Source organism: Octodon degus, unplaced genomic scaffold (assembly GCF_000260255.1).
Source record: "Octodon degus isolate 3935 unplaced genomic scaffold, OctDeg1.0 scaffold00020, whole genome shotgun sequence".
In the NCBI taxonomy this organism is placed as follows: Eukaryota; Metazoa; Chordata; class Mammalia; order Rodentia; family Octodontidae; genus Octodon; species Octodon degus.
Genome location: NW_004524596.1, coordinates 14,584,557 through 14,606,440, shown reverse-complemented (window position 1 = coordinate 14,606,440; position 21,884 = coordinate 14,584,557). Strand labels below are relative to the sequence as shown.

The 21,884-nt window shown below is 41.1% G+C and overlaps 1 protein-coding gene across 1 annotated transcript in view; it reads left to right on the top strand.

Annotated features, from left to right (window-relative positions):
- Srbd1 (S1 RNA binding domain 1) overlaps positions 1-18,587 on the top strand; it is a 236,736-nt gene extending 218,149 nt beyond the window's left edge. The window contains 2 exon segments of the mRNA XM_023711259.1: positions 14,790-14,974; positions 18,103-18,587. Of these exon segments, the coding sequence (XP_023567027.1) occupies positions 14,790-14,974; positions 18,103-18,392 (475 nt within the window). The 3' untranslated portion in view covers positions 18,393-18,587.
- Positions 18,588-21,884: the final 3,297 nt, after the last annotated feature.

Sequence of the window (21,884 nt, the reverse complement as noted above, 5' to 3'; positions counted from 1 at the left end):
TTTTTTTTTTGCAGTACCAGGGATTGAACTTGGGACCCTGTGCTTGCCTGGCAGGCACTTATTCCACTAAGCTATCTTCCTGGCCCAATCTTTCCATTCTTAAGCCACTTACCCAAGCTGCTACATTTGAGGCCCGCAACCTGCTGAGAAGTTGTTACAGAGACTTGGCCCTAAGTTTGAGTGAAATCAGGTATCTTAGCTGGGTTTTGAGCCCAAGAGTGACACGACCTGATGTTTATACTAAAAGAACAGACTGAAAGAAACCGTGAAAGAAACAGAGAGACCAGTTAGATCAGTTGCAGCCGTCCCAGTGAAAGATGATGCTGGCTAATACTCATACAGTCCAGGAATGGTGAGAAGCACACAGGTTCTCCATGTGTTTTAGAAGTGAGGCCAGTAAGCTATATTGACAGGCTAACTATGATTATGAAAGACAGTAACTATGGTGATAATGGCAAAAAATACTATGAATACCAGTGACATTGTGGAAGGTGAAGTTGAATTTTCCTTTGTTGGAAGAAGATAAGGGAAGAGAAAAGCTAAAGAACTAAACAGTGATCCCTTCCCCAGGGATCTCTTCTAGTCGCTGGCTTAAAGGCCTTAACGGCCTGCCCTAGACACTAAGTGCAGTACATCTTTAACCCAAGCCATTAGTATATGCTTGAGATACCCCAAAAATCCGTTCATACTGGGGAGCTGGTATATATCCATACTGCATCGTGGTCCTTTTCATTTCACCTTCCCTTTCACCCCTTCCTTCTCCCTCCATCTCTAGGCCCCTTCCCATCTGCAAAATGTTTCTTATCATCTGCCTTTTAATCTGCTCTTTATTTATACTTTGAGTTTCTCATATAAGAGAAGCCATGCGGTACTTAACTTTCTGTGCCTGATTTGTTTAGCATGATGGTCCCAAAGAGCATCTACTTTCCTACAAATTACTCAAAATTATCCTCCCTTGTGGCTGAATAATACTCTGTCCTGTATATATACCACATTTTCTTTATCCATTTATCTGCTTATGGACACATAGGCAATTTCCAAGGCTTGCTGTTGTGAGTTGTGCTGCTATAAACATGGGCGTGCAGCTGTCACTTAATATTGTGCCTTTAACTTTTTGGGGAACATACCCAGAATGGGCAGAGCTAGGTTGAATGGTATTTCTATAGTTAGTTTTTTGAAGAACCTCTGTATTGATTTCCGCAATGGTTGTACAATTTTATATTCCCACCAAAAATGAAGAAGGATTCCTTTTCCTTACAACCTTGTCAGCATTGCTCTTTCTTTCTTTCTTTCTTTCTTTCTTTCTTTTTTTTTTTTTTGCATTTGTCATATAGCCATTCTTTGTGGTATGAGATGGAATTTGCATTTAATTTGCATTTTTAATGGCTACAATGCTAAACACTTATCCATGTACTCATTGGCCACTTGTGCTGATTAATTAGAGAAGTATCTTTTCATTTCAGGGAAGCACTTATTCTACTGAGCCACCTCCCCGGCTCTTTTTAAAACTTTCTTTTTCTTTTTTTTTCTTTTTTTTTTTTTTTTTTTGCGGACCTGGGGGTTGAACTCAGATCCTTGCGTTTGCCAGTCAAGCGCTTATCCTACTGAGCCATCTCCCCGGCGTATCTTTTCATTTCAATTGCCCATTTTTTGATTTGGTCTCTTCGTGAGGAGGTCTAATTTATTTTAGTTCTTCATATATTCTAGATACTAATCCTCTTTCTAAGGAGTATCTGGTAAAGTTTTTTTTTTTTTTTTTTTTTTTGTTTGTTTGTTTGTTTGTTTTTTGCATTCTGTAGATTGCTTTTCATTCTCTTGGTTATTTTCTTTTCTGTGCAGAAACTTCTTAATTTGATATGATCCCATTTGTTTTTTCTATGTCGTGTACAATGCCTTATGGTATGCCTCTATCTTTAAGACTTAACTATTTTGCCTTCCAGCCGATTCAGGTTTTGTTGTAACATTTAGGTCTTTGTTTCATTTTGATTTTATTTTAGTAAAAATAACAGAGACATGAATCTAGATTGAGTCTTCTGGTGTGCATAGCTACTTTTCCCCAGAAACAGTTGTTAAACATGTGCTGCTTTTCCAGTGTATGTTTTTGGCTTATTTATCAAAGATCTGATGACCGGATGTGCATGGGTTTGTATCTGCATCTGTTTTATTCCATGGATTCACATGTGTATCTATGTCCCAATACCTTGCTATAGCTTTGTGATAGAACTTGAAATCTCGGATCATGACATCTCCTCCTTTGCTCTTTTACCCAGGATTATTTTTGCTCTTCTGCATCTCTTTGGGTTCCCCATCAATTTTAGAATTTATTTTCTTTCTTTTTTATTTTTTTATTTATTTGAGAGAGAGAGAGAGAGAGAGAGAGAGAGAGAGAGAGAGAGAGAGAGAGAGAGAGAGAGAGAGAGAGAGAGAGTGTGGTATGTGTGTGTGGCCAGCTCAGCCCACCAGGGGGCGGGGCTGGCTGGCATGTGGTGCTGGGGGATTGAACCGCGGTCCCTGATGCTTTGCTAAGCTTGTTCTAAGTGGGTGCTTTAGACCACTGAGCCATCTCTCCAGCCCCTTTCTTTCTTTCTTTCTTTCTCTCCATTTTTTTTTTTCAGTTCTCTGAAGAATATTGTTGGCATTTTGATTGGAATTGTATTAAGTTTATATTCAGTTTTGGTAATGTGACCGTTTGACATTATAGGTTCTGCCTATCCAGAAAGAGAGGATACCTTTCCATTTTCTAGTAAAATTTCTTTCTTTTTTTTTATAGTAAAGTTTTCTTCTAGAGGTCTTTCACTTTCTCGTTTAGGTTGATTCCTAAATGTTAGGATGGAGGCTTTCAGAAATGGGATATTTTTCCTAATTTCTTTCTCAGTGACTTCATTGTTGGTATACCAAGACACTATTGATTTTTATTTTATTTGTTTTTTTTTGTTGTTGTTTTTTTTTAATGTGTTTCATACAGGGTTTCACTATGCAGCTTGGATTTGTAGTGATCCTCCTGTTTTCAGCCTCCCAGCACTGGGATTACAGGCATATGCCACCATGCCTAGACTTGGTCACCGGCTCAGCAAGCCCCGGGGCTGGGGCTGGCATGGCATGTGGGACAAGGGATTGAAAGCTAGTCCCTAAACTTGCCAAAGCAGGTGCCTTGTCTACTGAGCTATCTCGCCAGCCTTGACATGATTGATTTTTGCATACTGATTTTGCCTCCTACTTTGTTGAATTTGTTTCTTAGTTCTAGGGGTCCTTTGGTTGATGTTTTGGGGGAGTTTCTGTGTTAAGGATCATGCCATCTTCAAGTAAGGATAGTTTGACTTCAAGCCATGATGTCGCCATAAGTAAAGAGCTCTTTGTCCTTGAACAGCTTTCACACTTCATGCAGTGCATGTCTACCTCTGTTCACACTTCACACAGCGCACGTCTGCCTCAGTTCACGCTTCACGCAGCGCACGTCTGCCTCCGTTCACGCTTCACGCAGCACGCGTCTGCCTCTATTCATGCTTCACGCAGTGCATGTCTCCTGTTCACACCTTACGCAGCGCACGTCTCCTGTTCACACTTCACGCAGCGCACGTCTCCTGTTCACACTTCACGCAGCACGCGTCTGCCTCTGTTCACACTTCACGCAGTGCGTGTCTCATGTTCACACTTCACGCAGCGCACGTCTCCTGTTCACACTTCACGCAGCGCACGCCTGCCTCTGTTCACACTTCACGCAGCACGCGTCTGCCTCCTGGTCACACTTCACACATTGCGCTTCTGCCTCCTGTTCACACTTCTCGCAGCGCTCGTCTGCCTCTGTTCACACTTCACACAGTGCGTGTCTCCTGTTCATACCTCACGCAGTGCACGTCTCCTGTTCACGCTTCACGCGGCGCGCGTCTGCCTCTGTTCACACTTCATGCAGTACACGTCAGCCTCTGTTCACACTTCACGCTTCACGCAGCGCGCGTCTGCCTCTGTTCACGCTTCACGCAGTGCGCATCTGCCTCTGTTCATGCTTCACGCAGTGCACGTCTCCTGTTCACACTTCACACAGTGCGCGTCTCCTGTTCACACTTCACGCAGTGCACGCCTCCTGTTCACACTTCACGCAGTGCGCGTCTCCTGTTCACACTTTACGCAGTGCGCGTCTCCTGTTCACACTTCACGCAGTGCGCGTCTGCCTCTGTTCACACTTCACGCAGCGCGTGTCTGCCTCCGTTCACGCTTCACGCAGCGCACATCTGCCTCTGTTCTGGTAGCAGGAGTGTAAGCTTGCCCTTCATGCTTTGGCTGGCTCTTTGAGGCATAAGTCGCCTCTTTCATTTTTGCGTTCTTCGGGTCCTACCGCTGTGCGCTACGTATCACAAGTGTTGAATGAAGTAATCACCAACCAAATCTATAAATACTGGAAGCATAAAAAAATACAGAAATTTGAAGAACATTGAGCTGATCTTAAAGGTCAGGGATCCATTTTGCATGAAGTTGAGAAAGAAAAGCAACAGGTTAAAGTTTTTTCAACAGCTGCTTTTGATGTGCCTCTCAGCATGCTATTTTACCCTACATATCCATAATAGACTTAAATGGCCAAAACAGTATTATGGCCTAGTAAGGCATCATAATAAAGCATACCAGTGAACCTTTCTGATTATCCTTCTCTCTGTAAAATTAAGAGTGCACCTGAAAATTTGAGAGCCAATTTGCTATGCTAGTAACAATTAAATTTAAAGTTATAGGGTAGTGATGATAATCAGGTTTACCACTGTATTTCCAGCACCTAACAAAGACTGATGTGGTGATATTTGAAAGAATAAATGATAGAAATAGAGTATGAAAGAACTGTATGGAGGAACATAGGAAAAGGAACTACCCAGGAATTGAAACTTTAATAGAATAAGAGTAATGTTTAACTTTAATCCATATTTTTTTTAATGTAGCCCAAACTAGCTGAACTTAACACAGGCACAAAGCAACAGTATTGATAGAACATGTAGAATGTCGCAAAGATCTGGATTCTGAATCATTTAGATCTAGGTACTTTCAGACTCCCACAGAGTGAAAAGATTTCAGGACTTCTTCAGATTAAATCCCACTGGCCTCCACAGAGTACCTAGTACTCAGGTCTCATAGTGTTTAGGCTGGAAAGGAGCGCTCCCCATTCTCTGTTGTCATCTAGAAATCGTATGAGTGATTTAATTATAACAGATAGCATAAGCCATGAATAAAATTGCTGCTGTATTACAAGTAGACTGAGGCCCGGATACAGCCTAGTTGGGGTCACCTCCCCCACCCCAGCCTCCTGTCTCTTTTCCTTACCATTTTGGTAGATCCAGAGAGCCGAGGCATGTATCCAATTTCCCTTTTTATGAATAAGGTGCCAGGAGGTAGTGCTTTGTGCTGCAGAGGATGCTGATTTGTACGTGTCACAGTGAGACCTGGCATTCTCCCAAAGAATCTGCTGCATTGAGAATTTGATTCAGTCCAGATAGTTAAGCTTGAAAATAGTTGTGCTCTTGATTTAACTTGGAAAATGCCAGGAAATTTAATGTCAAGACTGTCACTCAGCACTCATTTTGTTAAAGCGTTAGCTAGTATTTGTTGTTTCCATTTGGCCATTAGGGAGAGATTTTGTGAAGACCAGTTTTTAGAAGTGGTTAACAGCCTGTGAAACAAGAATGTGGCATGCAGTGCCATTCTAATGGAGCACATAAATGTATAGCAAGAACGCTCGGTACCGCTGCTCTACTGGGTATTAGTGCTAGGGTGTTTCCCTTAGTATTACTGGTGTGCCTCTTTCTGCTCTTACAATTAATGCCATATGTATTTTTAGAGAGTAGACAGCTATAAATTTAAAATTCGGTTCTAGTACAGGTATAATCACATAAACCTGGCAAAACCTTTACTTAGGGAAGACATAAACTTCTATATCAAACCTGAGCAGTGTATCTTTAATTTATTATCTTTAATTAATTATCTTTAATTTGTGTCAAGATTTTAAGGCCCAATTAAAATTAACTCATCTGATGTACAAGGATTCCCCAATGAGACAAATGGGTAAAGGGTTCCTAACCAGTCCCTCTTACCTAGAGGTAGTTGATGTTGGGGTGGCCCCAGGAGGTCCTGCCTTTCAAGTCCCTGACATGGACCTTTAAAGGAAGTCAGATGGGTTAGGTACGGATAGGCAGTACTGAAGCTCCTAAGTGAGAGGGCACGTCCGAGCTCTTCACTCTTGCCTGTTCCTGCTCAAGGATTTAGCAAACCGACTCCTCATTTAGAATTGTCTCTAGAGATGTTACGACCTTTGCTCCGACCTTACCTTGGTGCCCAGCAGGGAGAGATGTTTTCTAGCTAATAAGCAGGTGTAATGAGAGCAGAGCTTCAGTTGGTGGAGGGACAGCACAATGACAGTAATCCCATGACACTTACAGGTTTGATGTTTATAGTTTCAACTGAACAGCCGGAAGAGCCAGGACTTCTTTTTTTTTCCCCTGGAACTGGAGATTGAACTCAGACCCTTGCAATTGCCAGCAAAGGACTTCTCATTTGTGCTTTTTCTGAGGACATTCTTCTTTGTTTCCTGAGTATGAGGATCACACCTCCCTGCATGTGGAATTTACCACGGCTCTCTTCTGCAGTGGCACGCCACCTAACTCCACAGTGCTAAGTGTGCTTCTTTGTGCGGAGTGTGCCAAAAAAAAAATCCAGCTGCAAATGCTGTAAAATAAACAGTAGTGAGGTAAATAGACCTGAGAGAATATTTAAAAATTTGCAAAATCACAGATTTTTCTGGACTTGGCCTCACAAGAACTTCCATAATCAATTAACTTAGGATATGTATCAATTAATCATCCTGCATTAACTTCTAATGGAGCTATGATTAGACCATATTAGAGTGCCTTCTCATAGACATACAGCACCATACAGTAAAGGCCAAATATGAAAATAAAGATGTTAAATGGACAGGTCAATGTTTTGGTTTTCTTATTAATAGTTAAAACCTGAACATCTTACTGTAGTTCCCAGGAAGTGACATTTTCAGCAGTGCTCTCACAAAAGAGAAAGTGGTACGTGAGAATCCACCCACTGGAGGACTAGATGAGGAGGCTTCTAGGCTCTGGGAAAGTGGCAGTCAGCTAATGTCTTCCACTCAGTGGGAACACACAGCCCACACCAAGGTTCTGCCAGAACTAGTGGAGCACTCGCTCTACGAAGTTCCAGGACCCAAGACTATACTTACACAGTGTAGAGGCAGCACGCTGCTGAGGGCCTAAATTCCAGTCATGCTGAGAACTCCCCATGCCTGTGTTTTGTCCGTTAAGTAGAAATAATATTGCATATATCCCCAAAGAGTACAGGAGTTAGGAGTGTAGAAAGCTCAGCTCCTGGGACAGCAGTGCTGCTGTTTTGGTTGTGACTGAGAAGGGGCTGGCAGGCGGGTCCAGAAAAGAAATCGCATCTTCTCTGAGGGAAAGTGTCTCCCTGCAATCTGGATGTGATGTGGGTTTTGAATGTTGGTAATTGATGCTCATACTGGCTCTGCAGCCTGGAGGCCTGGCTGGTGTCTTTCCTGCAGCCCAAGAGCAAACTGTTGGCACCCAGTAGAGGAGGAGAGAGGGAGTCGCCAGCCATTCGGTCTCCTCCATCTTCAGTGTATTTACTTGCCCGCCCTTCTCCTTGGCTTCTCTTTCGCCTGTTTAGACTATGCTGTCTGGAGCCAGAAACTCAGGAGGATATTGATTCAGTCTCCCATTATCTCCTCCTTCCCTTTCTGTCCCCAAGCCAGCTATGGATTTTAACCTTAGCCTGGCGTCTCATTCTCTCTTGAGTTGCCATAAGCAAGTTACCTTGACCCCTGCTGCCCACTTTTTAAACAGAGTAATAGTGTCTGCCCATTCAGAGGACAGTCAGGGACATAATGAAATGGCACATGTTAAGCATTTTTGTACTTTTTGAAGGGAGTATTTTTTTTGACAAGTTGGCATTTATTATTAAAAAAAAAAAGAAAGAAAGAAAAAAAAAAGCTGCTTCCTAAGGAAGAATGGCCTTTTCTCCATCAAAGTTTTTGTGTCCCGCAGTGCCAGAATTGTGATTTCAACCCCCCATCACCACCTACGTGATCTTGAACACTTCATCTGCCCTTTCGTCTAGTGACAGGCACTAATCCACGTTATAGCTTTACAGGCAGTAAAGTAAATGAGATTAATTCTAAACACAGTGTTTTTGAGCAGTAGAGAATCTGCAGCCTTTGAAACCACTAACTTAATTTTGCCCAACTCTTTCTCAGTAACTCGAAAGAGCCAAAGTTTTTTTTTTTTTCTTGAAAATTTAGTTTAAAAAATAATAATAAATTGCTCCCAGGCAGTGGTTGTGGATGCCAAATTTTGTCCGAGATCTAAATCTTCTGTGTACATCGAGAATCTTCCAAAGCAAGGAGGTAGAGGTGCTGATGAAGATGTGATTATTGTAACTTTTACCTTCGTCACAGCGTGCTGGTCTCAGCTGTGTGACTCTGGGCTGTCCACTTCTCTGAAGTTTGGTTCCCTTTTCTTTCAGTCTGTATCTACAATAAATTTTTGAAAGAATTAAGTAAACTCGTCTTTATTGAGCACTTTAAAAGCATCTATTAATCTGAACATAAACTCTGACCTCTAAATAGAAGCTCTTTCTATTTTACTTTAATTACTTAAATGTAGACTATAGCTCATTCAATACAGACTCTCTTACTGTCTTTGATAGAGTATCCTAAGAAAGATCTGTTGAATAAGGTGGAGCATGCTTTTCTAAATTATTTTTAATCAGCCTCAGCATTTTGTTACATTCCTTTGAAGAGCTTTGGTTTTAGCAAATCTTTTATCATTTGAGCTAGAGGGATGTATATTTAAAAACGTCCAGACTCACTGGAAGGAAGGTGATCAAGCTGGGCAGTACTGGGTTGTTGGGCCCTCCTCCCCCACTGCCCCTTGTGTGAATGTGGTTGGGGTGGAGGGTTGTTTTAAAAATGTGAAAAAGGACCGGAGAGACAGCTTGGTGGCTTATGCCTGCCTGCCAAGTGCAGGATCCTGAGTTTAATCCCCAGTATAAATAAATAAGAAAACAGATTTTTAAAATGTCACTTGTAAATTTATATCTAAGGTAGTTCCTGGAATAAGAATTTTGATACCTTTAGAAAGAAAACAACATTTCAGCACAGTACTTCATTTCTGTGCATCTGTACTCATAATTATACAATATGTAACACTTTGTAGGCCCAGAAGTAGTCACTGCTACTTATGACTGTCTCACTGATCTTATATACTCCAATGTAACTTCATGAGCACTGGCCTCAGCTGTTTCTAAAAGGAAAATCATCTTAAGTCTTAAACTAATAGGTTTCTATATAAGGACATTTTAACTGGCAGTTTTTGTATTCTAAACAAAGTGGACTCACTATATTAAATTGTTCAAAAGTATAAAGTTTCAAACAGCTTACTGAGCTGTTCTTCTATGTGCAGTTAATGCAACTTGCAGCAAGTAGCCAGTGTCTGTGGGTATGTAACAGGCCCTTGCAAAACATTTAGTAAGCCCTTCAGAAGTTAAAAGCAGGTACCAGTCAAAGCTTATAAAGCAAGCCTATTGGAAGAAAGGCCTACATTGTTGGATCCACCACAGCATCTTTCTGTTGGTTCTTCTTGGTTATTTCCTGCTATTCATCAGTATAAAAGCTGCTCCAAAGACATTCCACATGGTACCAAGTAATGACAGTGAAGTGCCCCACCCTAGACAAGTGCTGCAGCCTGCTCAGGGAGCAAGGTCTTGAGAGGGGGTGACGGGAGATTAAGAAGAAACTACAGGCATATATGAAAAGGAAAGCGGGGACCAGGTGGGAGCTGGCCTCTCTGATGGAGAGGTAGCAACAACCCAGCACAGTCTGCCTCTTTATTTATTTATTTTTTGGCAGAACCAGGGATTGAACTCGGGCCCCTTGCCTCTTTATTTATACACAGTAAAAGAGAGGGCATGAGATGGCGTGAAAGTGCAAAGTCTCCCTGCTTTGCTGAGAACTCTGAAAGCAAGACGTTCTGAGAGTTTTCGGTGTTGTAGTGAACAGGGAAGAGCACCAAGGCCTTGCTCTGGTCCCAACAACTCGTTGGCTGGCCTCTGGAGCTCTGTGTTCTTGGGCTGGCCTTGCTCCACCCTGCAAGGTGTTTGCTGACCTGTAGCTTAGCCATGGTTCAACCACTCTCTGCAGGCTAGATAGCTGCACACTGTATGAAACTACTTTCCTGGGCTGGTGAGATAGCTCAGTGGACCAAAGTGTCTGCTTAGGCAAGTGCAGGGACCAGGTTCGATCCACGGCACCACATTCTGCGCCAGCCCTGCCCCTGGTGCATTGGGCCAGCCAGAGTCTGGGCGTGGTGGCTTGTGCCTGTAATCCCAGCCCTGGGGAGACTGAAAGCAGGAGGATCACCAGGAGTCCAAACTGCATAGTGAGACCCTGCAACAATCAAATACATTAAAAAAGAAACAAACTACTCTCCTATCATCCTGGAAGAGCTTTTAGAGCAAGCATATCACCTTCTTGGAAAGGGTTACATTTTGAAAAGATTTACCTATATTAGTTTTTAAAATCCAGTTTGCTATAAGTTCTTATGAAGACTTATTTACTCCTTTTATGGTTGATTAAATGCTAAGAACAGCCATTGAGATACGACATTCATTAGCTATCTCCTAGCTTCTTGGAGCCTCCCTATAAATACACTCTTATTTCAATTTACAATTACTTGTGGGTTTTGCACCACCACAGATATTAAAGGATTTTGGCTGAGTTTAGTGTCTTGGCTTAACAAGGAGATTAGAGATTTGAAAAGTTTCTTTGATGGCGACTAAAGTGGTTACGTTGCTGTTGCTTTGATTTGGCTGCTGGAACGACAGCTGTGGCAAAGCTGGCAGTCTTGCTTCAAGCTGAAGAATGCTCCGCTGCTGAATACCGGTGCCATTCGGTTCCCCCTGGAGTCTCAGGAGGAGCAGGTTCTGCTTTATTGCATCTCAATTTATAGTCAGCTTTTCATGTGAAGAGCAAAAGATTTGAAAATGCATATAATATCAGTGTTTTTAGGATAAAACATTATTGCTGAGCCTTTCACTGTGTCACACTGCTTATCCTACAAATCATAGTTTAAAAGGCCAGATTTCTTCTTCGGGTATAAGTTCTCTTTTTAAATCTCTGATTTTCTCTCTAGATTTCAAATTTTGACCCAAGCTATCTATTCCTGCTCATTTTCAAAATGTATGTGCTCCTGCATTTATTTTTTGCTCAGTGAGGACATTACTGTAAAACTAAGTAAAAGCAATAGATAAAGAGAAACAAGCGTGAAAGTCTCTACCGAGTGCGCGGAGTGGGTAGGCAAGAAGCGCTGTGCTCGTGCAGCCCGGTTCTTGGTGGAGTTGTAAATCACATGTGTTTTGCCCACAAAGCACATGCTAATATTAAGTTGTTTTTCAAGTGACTGTGTTGCGTCCCCATGGCTCTTCTGTGCTCTGCAGGGTATCGTGTTGCTTTAATGTAATGAACCAAGCCCTCAGCCCCTAAATCTCGGCGGCGCTGGAAATGATTACATAAAACAGAATGGCTGTGCCTACAGCCTCCCAAATCTTGAGAGCGTTTTTCTTCTTTGGAAGAAACGAACCCTGCAAAGATTTTTCTTATTTTTTGAAGGGGAAAGCCCTGCGTTTGTAACAAGTTTCTGTTGAAATATCAGTGATTTTAGGTTATATAGCTATCTGTTTAAAAAGTAAGCATTATCTCTGCTGCAGAGTCTGTATTTTAACTTTGTACAGATGTGTGTTAAAGGAACATGATGTGCTTATTTGTTGCATTTATGCTACTTTCTTACTTTATGTAAGATGGATGAAATTACATATTAAATAAAAACAGCAGCTCCTACAGCAGTGCTTAGCAAACTGCAAAAACCTTCCAGAGACAGTGGAGTGAGGCCATGATTTTCGTAACTCATTGACTTTGGAGAGAATTGTCTACTTAAAAGCTTGTGTATAGTAAGCTCTTTGTGGAATTTATTGTTAACTGTCTGAAATGTTTGAAAGTAATCTGCCATTAAATTTTTTTGCTAAAATATTACCAAAAGTGTTGTGTTTTCTATCTTTACTAAATATGACACATTAATTTTCACATGCTGTCAGTTGCAAAGATACCTTGTGTGTGGCATGAAACACTAGCTCGGGAATAGCTGCATGGCCCTTGGCAAGTAATTGAAACTCCCTGAAGCTCAATTTTCCTTTTCTGTATAATATCATAACCACGTTTTAGGATTACTGTCATGACTAAGTGAGAAAATCTCACCAGCATGAGTTCCAGCATATTTATTAGTACATATTCGTTTACAATCTGTGTTCCAGGCTTCCAAAAGTAATGATTTTATTTGGGACTTCTGAATTAGGAAGTACTTCTTGTTGATCATTACTGCTTCGCAGTTCTAAAGAAAAATTGGGAATATGTAGAATAAGGATTTCTTGGGGCATTTAAGGTTCATGTGTCTAATGAGCATCTGCTGAGCATAAAGCCTTGTTTCCTATCCTATGCAGCTGAGTATGTTTGAAATCCAGTAAGAAGCAGTCAGTCCTTGTGCCCCCTGTGACCTTGTTAAAGGTTTGTGCTGATGTCGTTTGGACAGTACCTCATGCCTGTACATTGTACCCTGAGTAACTACTCTGAAGATAACTATATGCAATGTATTCATTATTGTTGCTCTCCTATTATCTTGTTTTGAAATCGTGGAGGGTTTTACATTAAAAGAAAACATAGTTTTCAAAGTAAAAAAGCATTTAACTTTGTTCTATGGTCATTTAAAAATGGGATTGATCAGTATGAGGCATTAAGCTAGGAGCGCAACTTCCTGCTTTTTACTGGTTTTAGTTACTAATAAGAATGAAGATGATGCATGAAACAAGCACTCAAGTTAAACAGACCAATTTTTTTTTCTTACGTCTGCAATTACTAGACACAGAATTCTGTGTTTGAAAGGGACTGTGGTAGCGCACACACTCTCTTAGGACTCCTGGTCGCCCCAAGTTTGTCATTGAGACCAACTTATTTACACAGTGCTCTAGGAAGTCCTGCCTCTTAGTTACTTCTGTTAATGCTATTCAGGGTTTATAACCCATGAGTACACTTTTTAGCATTTTAACAGATAAGCCAGAATCTTGAGGGTTTGAAAGATGTTCTGCTTAAATAGCCAGTTGCAGATCGATAAAGTCAAGACGGTGAATACTAGGAAAGCCTGCTCAGCAGGGCATGAATTATTTAGAAAGTTGTGTAAGAAAGTTGGCTGTGGGCAGAGGTTGTCATATGTCGTCTTCCCCTTCAGTCACAGATCCAGCAGTGGTGCCTGTCACAGGGCCCTGTGTACTGCTGCCCATCAGTGCTGACAGAAACCAGCTGGCGCTCTGCCTGCCGTGGGAGCCATGGACACACACAGACAGTGTTTCCCTGGCCTCCAGTGTAGATGGAAGCTCTTTTCCACAGGATACGAAGCATTACACTATTCACCAGAATATATTCTTAAGAGAAATAGTTGGACGCTGGAGAGTCTTTTTTTTTTTTTTTCTTACAAAAAATATGGCTAAGAAACGTAGGAGGGTTACACATTTGAGTCCTAAGAGACACCCTAGCCAAGTGAGAAGTCAGAACTTCTCTACTGGATACCAGAGTATCACTGAAGAGGCCTTTTCTGGTTGAATATAACAACCCAAAGAGAGACTTGGAATCGCAGCATTCCTTTGTGATGATCCAGCAGCCTGCCAAGTGGATATGTCCCAATTCTCGTTACAGACAAACCTCCAGCAGCTTCCTTTCCCCCCTTCTTGTATTCAAGAGACATCCTTAGAGGAAAGGATTTGAGGGCATTAGTATCACTATCTGTCTGATTACTGTGTTGACATTTTTAAAGTGCCATTAATCATAGGAAATGGAACTTAATGATGTAGAAAAATACCCAGGCAAGGAAAGTCAAGAAAGTAAGGAACAGCCCAGTCTTCACATGAAATTGAAGGGAAAGGCATCTTAACCCTTTCCTTGTAATGCTAAAACTTCCTAATTGAGGAGCAGTTGTGGAAGCAAAGGAACATAGCAAAAGGGAAAGCAGGTCTCAGAGTATGTCTGCAGCACACAGCGATTACGTGTATGGTGGGGAGCAGGTACCTGTGTGTGGTAGCTTGCATCTTTTATCTTTCATCCCCTCCTGCCCCCCCTCCTTCCACCTCTTGGTCCCCTTCCCACTTGTAAAAGCTCTGTTTTCACCATTGCCCAAGGAAACTTTTGAGGTCAGCTGTTATTATTTTGCAAATATTGCCATTATGTAATGTTTAAAGTGTATAAAGATACTATTCAATTTTAAGTAATATAATTGAGGTCTTGCCTGCATTTTGAAAGAAAGTTACTTTTTTCTTTCAGTTATTCCTACCTTTGTCTTTTGTTTGTTTTTGTTTTTGGTGTTGGGGATTGAACCTACGGCCTCATGTGAAGCACAGAACATGAAGCATGAAACACGAAGCACAAGCTACCATTGAGCTTCACGTTGACTCCCTCCTCCCCCTTCCCCCTGCCTTGCTCCCCCCAAGGTAGTTTGTCCCCTATAGTGTGGGACACATTGTAGATTCTCAATAAAGACTCATTGACTGACTATATTGTGTATGGATGGGAGAGTGTTGATTTATAAATCTGAGGTGTGTCAATTTTAGGATGATGTGTTAAGGAGATTGGAGAAGAGGTAACATTATTAATAAATATTGGGCTTTTCTTTCCATTGAAGATTTTTATCATTCATTGGAGGGACGCTGTGTGAGATTGGAACACCTAAAATGCAACAGAAAATAAATTCATCTCTTGAAAAGGAAGGAATAGAGAAAGCTGCAGAAAGATTAAAGACAACAGTACACACTTTACAGGTCATCATAGATGGTCTCAGCCAGCCCGAAAGCTTTGACTTTCGAACAGGTAAGCTGAACTTGAGTTATATACAGTCGCGTAACTCCTATTGGTTCTTTTGATTCTCCCAACAACTCCGTGCCATGAGCAAGACAGATTCTCTCATTCTGTTCGTGGGATAACAGAAGCTTAGCAACCTTCAGAGACATTGTAACTAATGTTAGAGACAAAGCTGGAAGCCAGGTCTCTGAACTCCTTCGCTGTTTGTTTGCTGCTGTAATGCCCTAAAATGCATCATGTATATACTGCTTGTGCATGAAGGCAGGCACGTTTTGCGAGCTGTTTTTATGTTCCAGGAACCAGAAGTCCAAGGTGAAGCATTCCATCCTCTTGTTAAAAAGTGAATCTTTTTCCTAAATTACAGCTATGCAGGTTTCTGGATTCTGTGTCAGTGAGCACATTGAACAAATAAGGCGATATCTTCCTGTTGATTTTCCTTCTAATTAAAAGTGCTCTCGGCTTTCCGCACAGGTAGAGGGTGAGAGTAGTATAATAGCTGTAGTTGCTGAGAGCAGTGACCCAGTAAAAAAGAATTAAGGTATCAAATAACCTACTTCCTTAGGAAGTTTGAATAGGAGCCCCTGAGACTTCAATGAAGCTATACACTTGTCTCAGAACCAGTTTTAATGATTCTGTAGTGAGAGCCTATCTCCTTTCACTTTGAGTTAGGCTGTGTCGGAGGGGTTACACTTGCTTCCTTGAAAACACTTGAGGGAATTAAGCCACCCAGCAAGTTCGTTGTACTATTTCCTCAACTAGTTTGTAGATTTTTTTTTTGTATTAAAAATAGAAATGGGAGAAAACAAATGCAGTAAGAGCTATGGCAGAAACATGGCAGTGGAGGCATCCAGAAGGTCCTTCACGCAAAGTGATTTGGGGTGATCATGCCTGCGCTGCTGCATTAGAGGACTAACAAATAGATGTTAGATGTGCTGAATATGTTTGTCTTTGTTTCTCTGTTGTCATGTTGATTACTTCAGTATCCTAGTTAAACTAGAGACTTTGATCAACATGAAAATTATATAGTGAGGCTCACCAAAAAGAGGGCCTTCCCTGAGGTGCCCTTTGTTGAGCAGAAGCTCAGTTGTACCAGCTCTGAACCAAGTTTCCAGTGACCTTGGTTATCAGTGTGATACATGGAATTTCAAATCAGTCTCTGTAAGCAAACTTTGGAACTGACCTTTGCCCTAGTGTAAGTCACAATTTTCAGGATATCTGAGACGCATCATCTTACTATTAAATGTACCCCCAAGGGGGAAGGCAGGTGAGTTGTGCTTTTGAGAGTGTAGATGGTATCTTGATGTTTTTACATGAGTATTTATGTTACATACATCTCTTTCCTTCATTTTAAGAAAAGATAGTTATTTTCCTTTCTTAATGCCTCATTCCTTCCTCATATCCTGTCTCGTGTTTTCTCAATGACGTAATTGACTCCATTTTTTATTAACACTTGGGGTTGTATATGAGTTTCCATAACTGAGCAAAAGTAGTTCATCAGAAGCAATCTGGTGACAGTAGACAGAATACACAGCCATGGTTATCAAAGTGTTAAAGTTTGCATGGTGCATGGAGGATTTTCTGATTTCTCAGTGGCCTAAACTGTCTTCAGGAACATGTTAAGTAGTTTCTGACTCTGATTTTCCATGCAAAATTAAACTAAGCAGCTGATCAGAACCCCTTGGGGAATCTGCAGCAGCTGGACCTCTGCAAGAAAAGGAGGGGGAAAAAATTTCCAAGCATAAAAACAATGCCTTATAGGGCCTCGGAGACCATCCTACCTCTGGCCCTGATCAACCACTTAGTTTCACTTTGCTGTGACACAGTCCTTGCCCAGTGTAATATTATGTTACAGTAGGTTTCTTGCTTTTGGAATTCACTGCTTAAGCATCAGGTAAAACTACAGAATCAATTTCAATTTTAGCCTATTCTTTTTATAAGGAAAATGAGAGTTAGTGTTTAAAGAAGGTTTTGTTTTGTTTTACAGGAGAAAGTTGAGTGTTTTCAAAGATGCTGGCTTTAGTATATGTAGCTAGACTGGGGGAGGGGAGCAAAGAGGTGACCAGTTGTTAATACAAATGTAAAGGATCGCCCTAACAAGTAATCAGGATAAAGCCAACAGCTGTGGAGGAAAAGGAAATGGACTGGGTGGAGGGAAAAATGAGGTCTTAGTAAGAAGAGATCCAAGCATAGAATGTGTTCTTTGTTATTAAAGTCAACACTCAGTAATCCTAGGAAAGAGGCCCAAGAAGACCGTGGAGAAATGAAGGCCACAGATAATTCACAAGTCCCATATAAACTGCTAGTTCTCACTGCCTACCTCATAAAAAGTTTGTTGTTTTGTTTTTCACTAGAGTCATGATGATTCCTTGGCATGCTTCATGTTCACCTTCTAGGGGACAGTGTCAGCAGAGAATTGTTTAGGGGGATGAGCAAGGGAAGAGACTAAGGAACTTAAAAGCAGAATGCAAGGGTTTTCACCTTTGTGTCTCTGGGACCCAGCAGAGTGCCTGGCCGGCAGGTAATGACAGGAGTTTGTAAATGTTCGAAGAGTTGAAGAAAAGGAATGTTGGATTCTAGCTGCTTTGGGTTTCTGAGCCATAGATAATCAAGAATCCACGCATTTTGTTTGGATGAATACATTTGAAATGGACTGGAATTGATTCCTGAGTTCCAGTTTTGTGGGAACAAAATCCACATTTGACCAAAAGGCAATGTACTTTCTACCACTTTCAACAACTTAAGAATCCAGGTTGAAATAACTTCCACCTGTCTCCATGGGTCTTACTTTCTTAGTGTTTGTGATTCAGCCTTGTGTATTTGTTGAACAAAGATACGTCATCATCGCTTGCTGTGTATCTTCATAAGTAGTACTGATGTTCACGTGTTACTGAAACAGAGATTGGGGAGAAGAAAATGTTTGATTTTCTTAAATTATTCCTATGGTGTCAGTGCTGTTTTTGGAGGATGCATTTTCTCTGAAACCAGGCCTCTCTCCAGCTCCTTCTTTATCCCCTTGCCAAGCTTAATATTGGTCTGTGCATATAATCAACACACAGTAAATGCTAACCCACTAAATTGTATTGTGTCTGTGAAGTACAATGGTCTCAGCCAGCCCGAAAGCTTTGACTTTCGAACAGATTTTGATAAACCTGATTTCAAGAGAAGTATAGTATGCCTGGAAGATCTGCAGGTTGGCACGATTTTGACAGGCAAAGTTGAAAATGCCACTCTGTTTGGAATTTTTGTGGATATAGGAGTGGGGCGATCAGGGCTGATTCCCATACGAAATGTTACAGAAGCAAAGCTTTCTAAAACAAAGAAGAGAAGGAGCCTTGGGCTGGGCCCTGGAGAAAGGGTGGAAGTCCGAGTCCTGAACATTGACGTCCCCCGGTCTAGGATCACTCTGGACCTTATTCGGGTGCTGTGAGTGTCCCACTGAAGGCAGATGCTGATTTTATCTCCTTATTTCTACAGATTGATGAGGATGAGTAAGAGATTCCTGAATTCTAGGTAGCATATGACAAAGAAATCAGTAACAACAGTATTTTCTGAACATTTGTTTTCTTTTTTCCTTATGAGTAAATAGAAGGGCCTGCCAAATAGTTCAGTGGATTAAAGTGCCTGCTTAGGCAGACGCATGGGCTGGGAGTTTGATCCCTGAGCTTGCCGTGCTGGCCCCGCCCCTGGCGTGCTCTGAGACGGTGGATTGAGACTGGGCATAGTGGCATGTACTTGTCATCCCAGCACTTGGGAAGCTGTAAACAGGAGGATCTCTATGAGTGCAATCTGTGTAGTGAGACCCTGAACACCCTGTCCTAAATTAAAAAAAAAAAAAAAGTAATGACAAACCAAATGTTTGGTTTCTTTTCCCTTTAAAGAAAGTAACTAGTCAACGTCTTTATGTGGCATTTTGTAGTAAGTTTTCTGATCAAAACTTTATTTTTTGTAATTTATCATTGACTGCATTTTTTTAAATAACAAATTACCTCAGTTCTATTTGCCAGCACCTATCTTACTGGATTTATATGAGATTATCTTCTTGATTTGAATTATACAATGTTTTTTGACACCATGGGGATGGCAATACTTCCATTTTATACATTTTTTGTTAGTGTAATCAGACCTTTTGGACAGTAACATGATTTTTACAATAATTTTTATTTTCCCTTGCCAAGCAAACAAAAAAATACACTAGTGAAACTGATTCAGATGTGTTTCTGTCAAGTGAATGATTCAGAACATTGCTCTGAAGTATGTATGTATTGACACCTACAATAAAGCTTTGTGACTAGTGACTTGTTTTGTTATGCTGCTTCAGTGAATGACCCAGAAGTCAATCTTGACTGCAGAAGATGTGGTTCATGGAACTCTGTCTTGGGGGAAGAGGGAATCTTCTAGAAATCTCAAGAGTGACTTTATTTGACTTAGCTTGTCACAGAAGGATATATTCTTTCTTAACTGACCGGATTAACTGAAGTAGAGACTGGGACAAAAATGACTACCTTCAAGATGGAATGTAGATCTTTCTTGTCTGAGAAGGGTAAGAAAAACAAGTACAGGAAGTGACTCGTATTCTGTATTTAGTGGAGATAGTATTAGCATGGCCATCTAGAGTCAAGGGGATGTGAGCTCATACTGGACTGGTAGCTTTCTCTGACTGCTGCTGCTATTGATTTGTCTAATGAAGTTACTTGCATAATTACGTACTGCTTTTCTAGAGAACAGCTACTGAAGGGTGAGCATTCCTTTCATTTGTCTGGGACAGTACTAGTAAAAACTCATTGTCCTGGCCTCAGTTTTAACAGTACCTCTTTTTATCTTCAGAGTCTTCTATTTAGAATCATGCCCTCATGTGCTAATGGTAGACTTTTAAAAAGTAGTGACTGGCTGTATGTCTCACGACAGTGCTGCCTGGCAGTTTACTATTCTCAAAAGCTACAGTCTTCCAAATTGTGTGCATGACATCTTAACATAGCAGGCTCCTTAAAAGTTGGGTAAGGTCCTGTTACAAAGCCCTGTTGTGTGTTTGACATTCTACTCCTGAACTGCTTTTTCTGTTTGTTTCTGGTCTTCAAATGACAATGAATCATGGTATTATGACTTCAAGTGCATCTTCCTACTTACTTTTCCCTGTATTCTTCATGGTTCATAGTGTATAGGTCAGTGATGAGTGATATCCCTTAGTGGGATATAATTTCAACAGCTGATTTTGGGAAGGAGCCCTTCTCCTTGTACACTTCAGACTCAGGAACCAGAGCAGGTCACAGTGCCAAGTTTTGTTGGCTTGGCAATAAGGGCTCGTGGGCAAGGAGGACTTTATGTTGCACAATGGTCCATAGCTTGTTCTGTGCATCCCAGACCTGGTGGAGGCTCTATGAGGCCAAGGCTGGGAGATGAGGGCCCGTATCTTCCTTAGCATTGCAAATCCGAAATGTAGTATGGAGATCGGTATGTCTGCTGTCTCTAACTGTCCTTACTCTACCAGTACAGTGTGGCTTTGGATAGTGCTCTCTTTGCTTCTTTGAGTCTCTTATCCCAAATTTAAGATGGGTTGATAAAAATAAACTATTTCTCCCCCGTAAATATTTGTTGGTAAATTTTTATTTACCGGGTATTGTGCTAATTAACTGAACAATTGTGATAGAAAAAGAAAATACATTACCCCTGCCCTAATGGAACTTAGTCATTTGAGGGGAGAGAGAAGAAGCATTAAGCAAAGACATAAAGTATAAAATTACAGCCATCATAGGTGGTATAACAGTGACAGTGTGTCGATGAACTTAGAAAAGCCAGAACATGTTTCAGTGAAGTGTAACTGAGATATGAAAGATTCTCAGAAAATTAACTAGAACAAATGATTTGTTGACCTTAGTAGAAGCTGTTTTTCAGTAAATGGTGGGAGTAAGCCTTGCTGAAGTAGATTTAAGAGAAAATAGAGGAGTTAAATTAGATATAATGAATACAGACAATTCTTTCAGAGAATTTGGCTATAAAAGAGGAAATAATGGCCAGAAGAAGTAAATGGAGTCAAGAAAAGACTTTTTTGTATTTTTTAAGGCAAAAGAAATGATGTATACCAATGGAAATGATCCAGTAAAGTAGAAAATGTGGTATAAGAGACAGGGAAGACTTACCAGAATGATATCTTTGACTGGATGAGGTCATTTGGAATCTAGCTCACGGGGGTTTGGCTTAAGATAGGAACACAAAGAGTTCATATTAATGACAGAAAAGACTGAGTGTATAGGCACACGGGTGACGGGCAAATGTGGGAGCCTGTTGAAGGACTCCTAGATTCCTTCCATGTTTTTCTCTTTGAAGTAGGAAGGAATGTTACCACTTGAGACTGAGCCTAGGCAAGACATGGAGATGGAGAACTAAGAAAGGAAAAGGAAGCAAATGAGAACAGAAAGTGGGACAATTGAGTCTGACTTCTAGACAGTGTGGAATGTTCCATTTGAGGCCAATGATGGTGACTTGGATGTAGAATCATCCAGCTCAGATACATATTTATCTCCAACTATATCAACTGTGTAGGTAGGTGCAGGCTTGGAGTAGGTGGAGGGGTGATCAAATCCAACCTGGGAGTTCACCAAATGAGTATGAGGGGGAGAAGAGTGTGGTAGTTGAAGACATGGAGACAAAGCATTGGCTAAAGTTTAAACTTAGTTAAAAGAAAAGTGGGAATGTAAAGAGAAAATGAGAAGTGGTAGAAAATTGTAATATTCAGGAACTGCTGGTACTGGTGGAGTTGGAGGGATGTTGCAGTTAGAATGAGGAGAAAAACAATGGAGAGACAGGGATGGTTGCTAATGTGAGGTGCACAGCCCTGATTCTAGAGGGCTCAACAGTTTCTGGTAATGATAATACAGAGCATGACGGTGGGATATATAGCAGAGGTAGAGGACAAGGCTAAGAT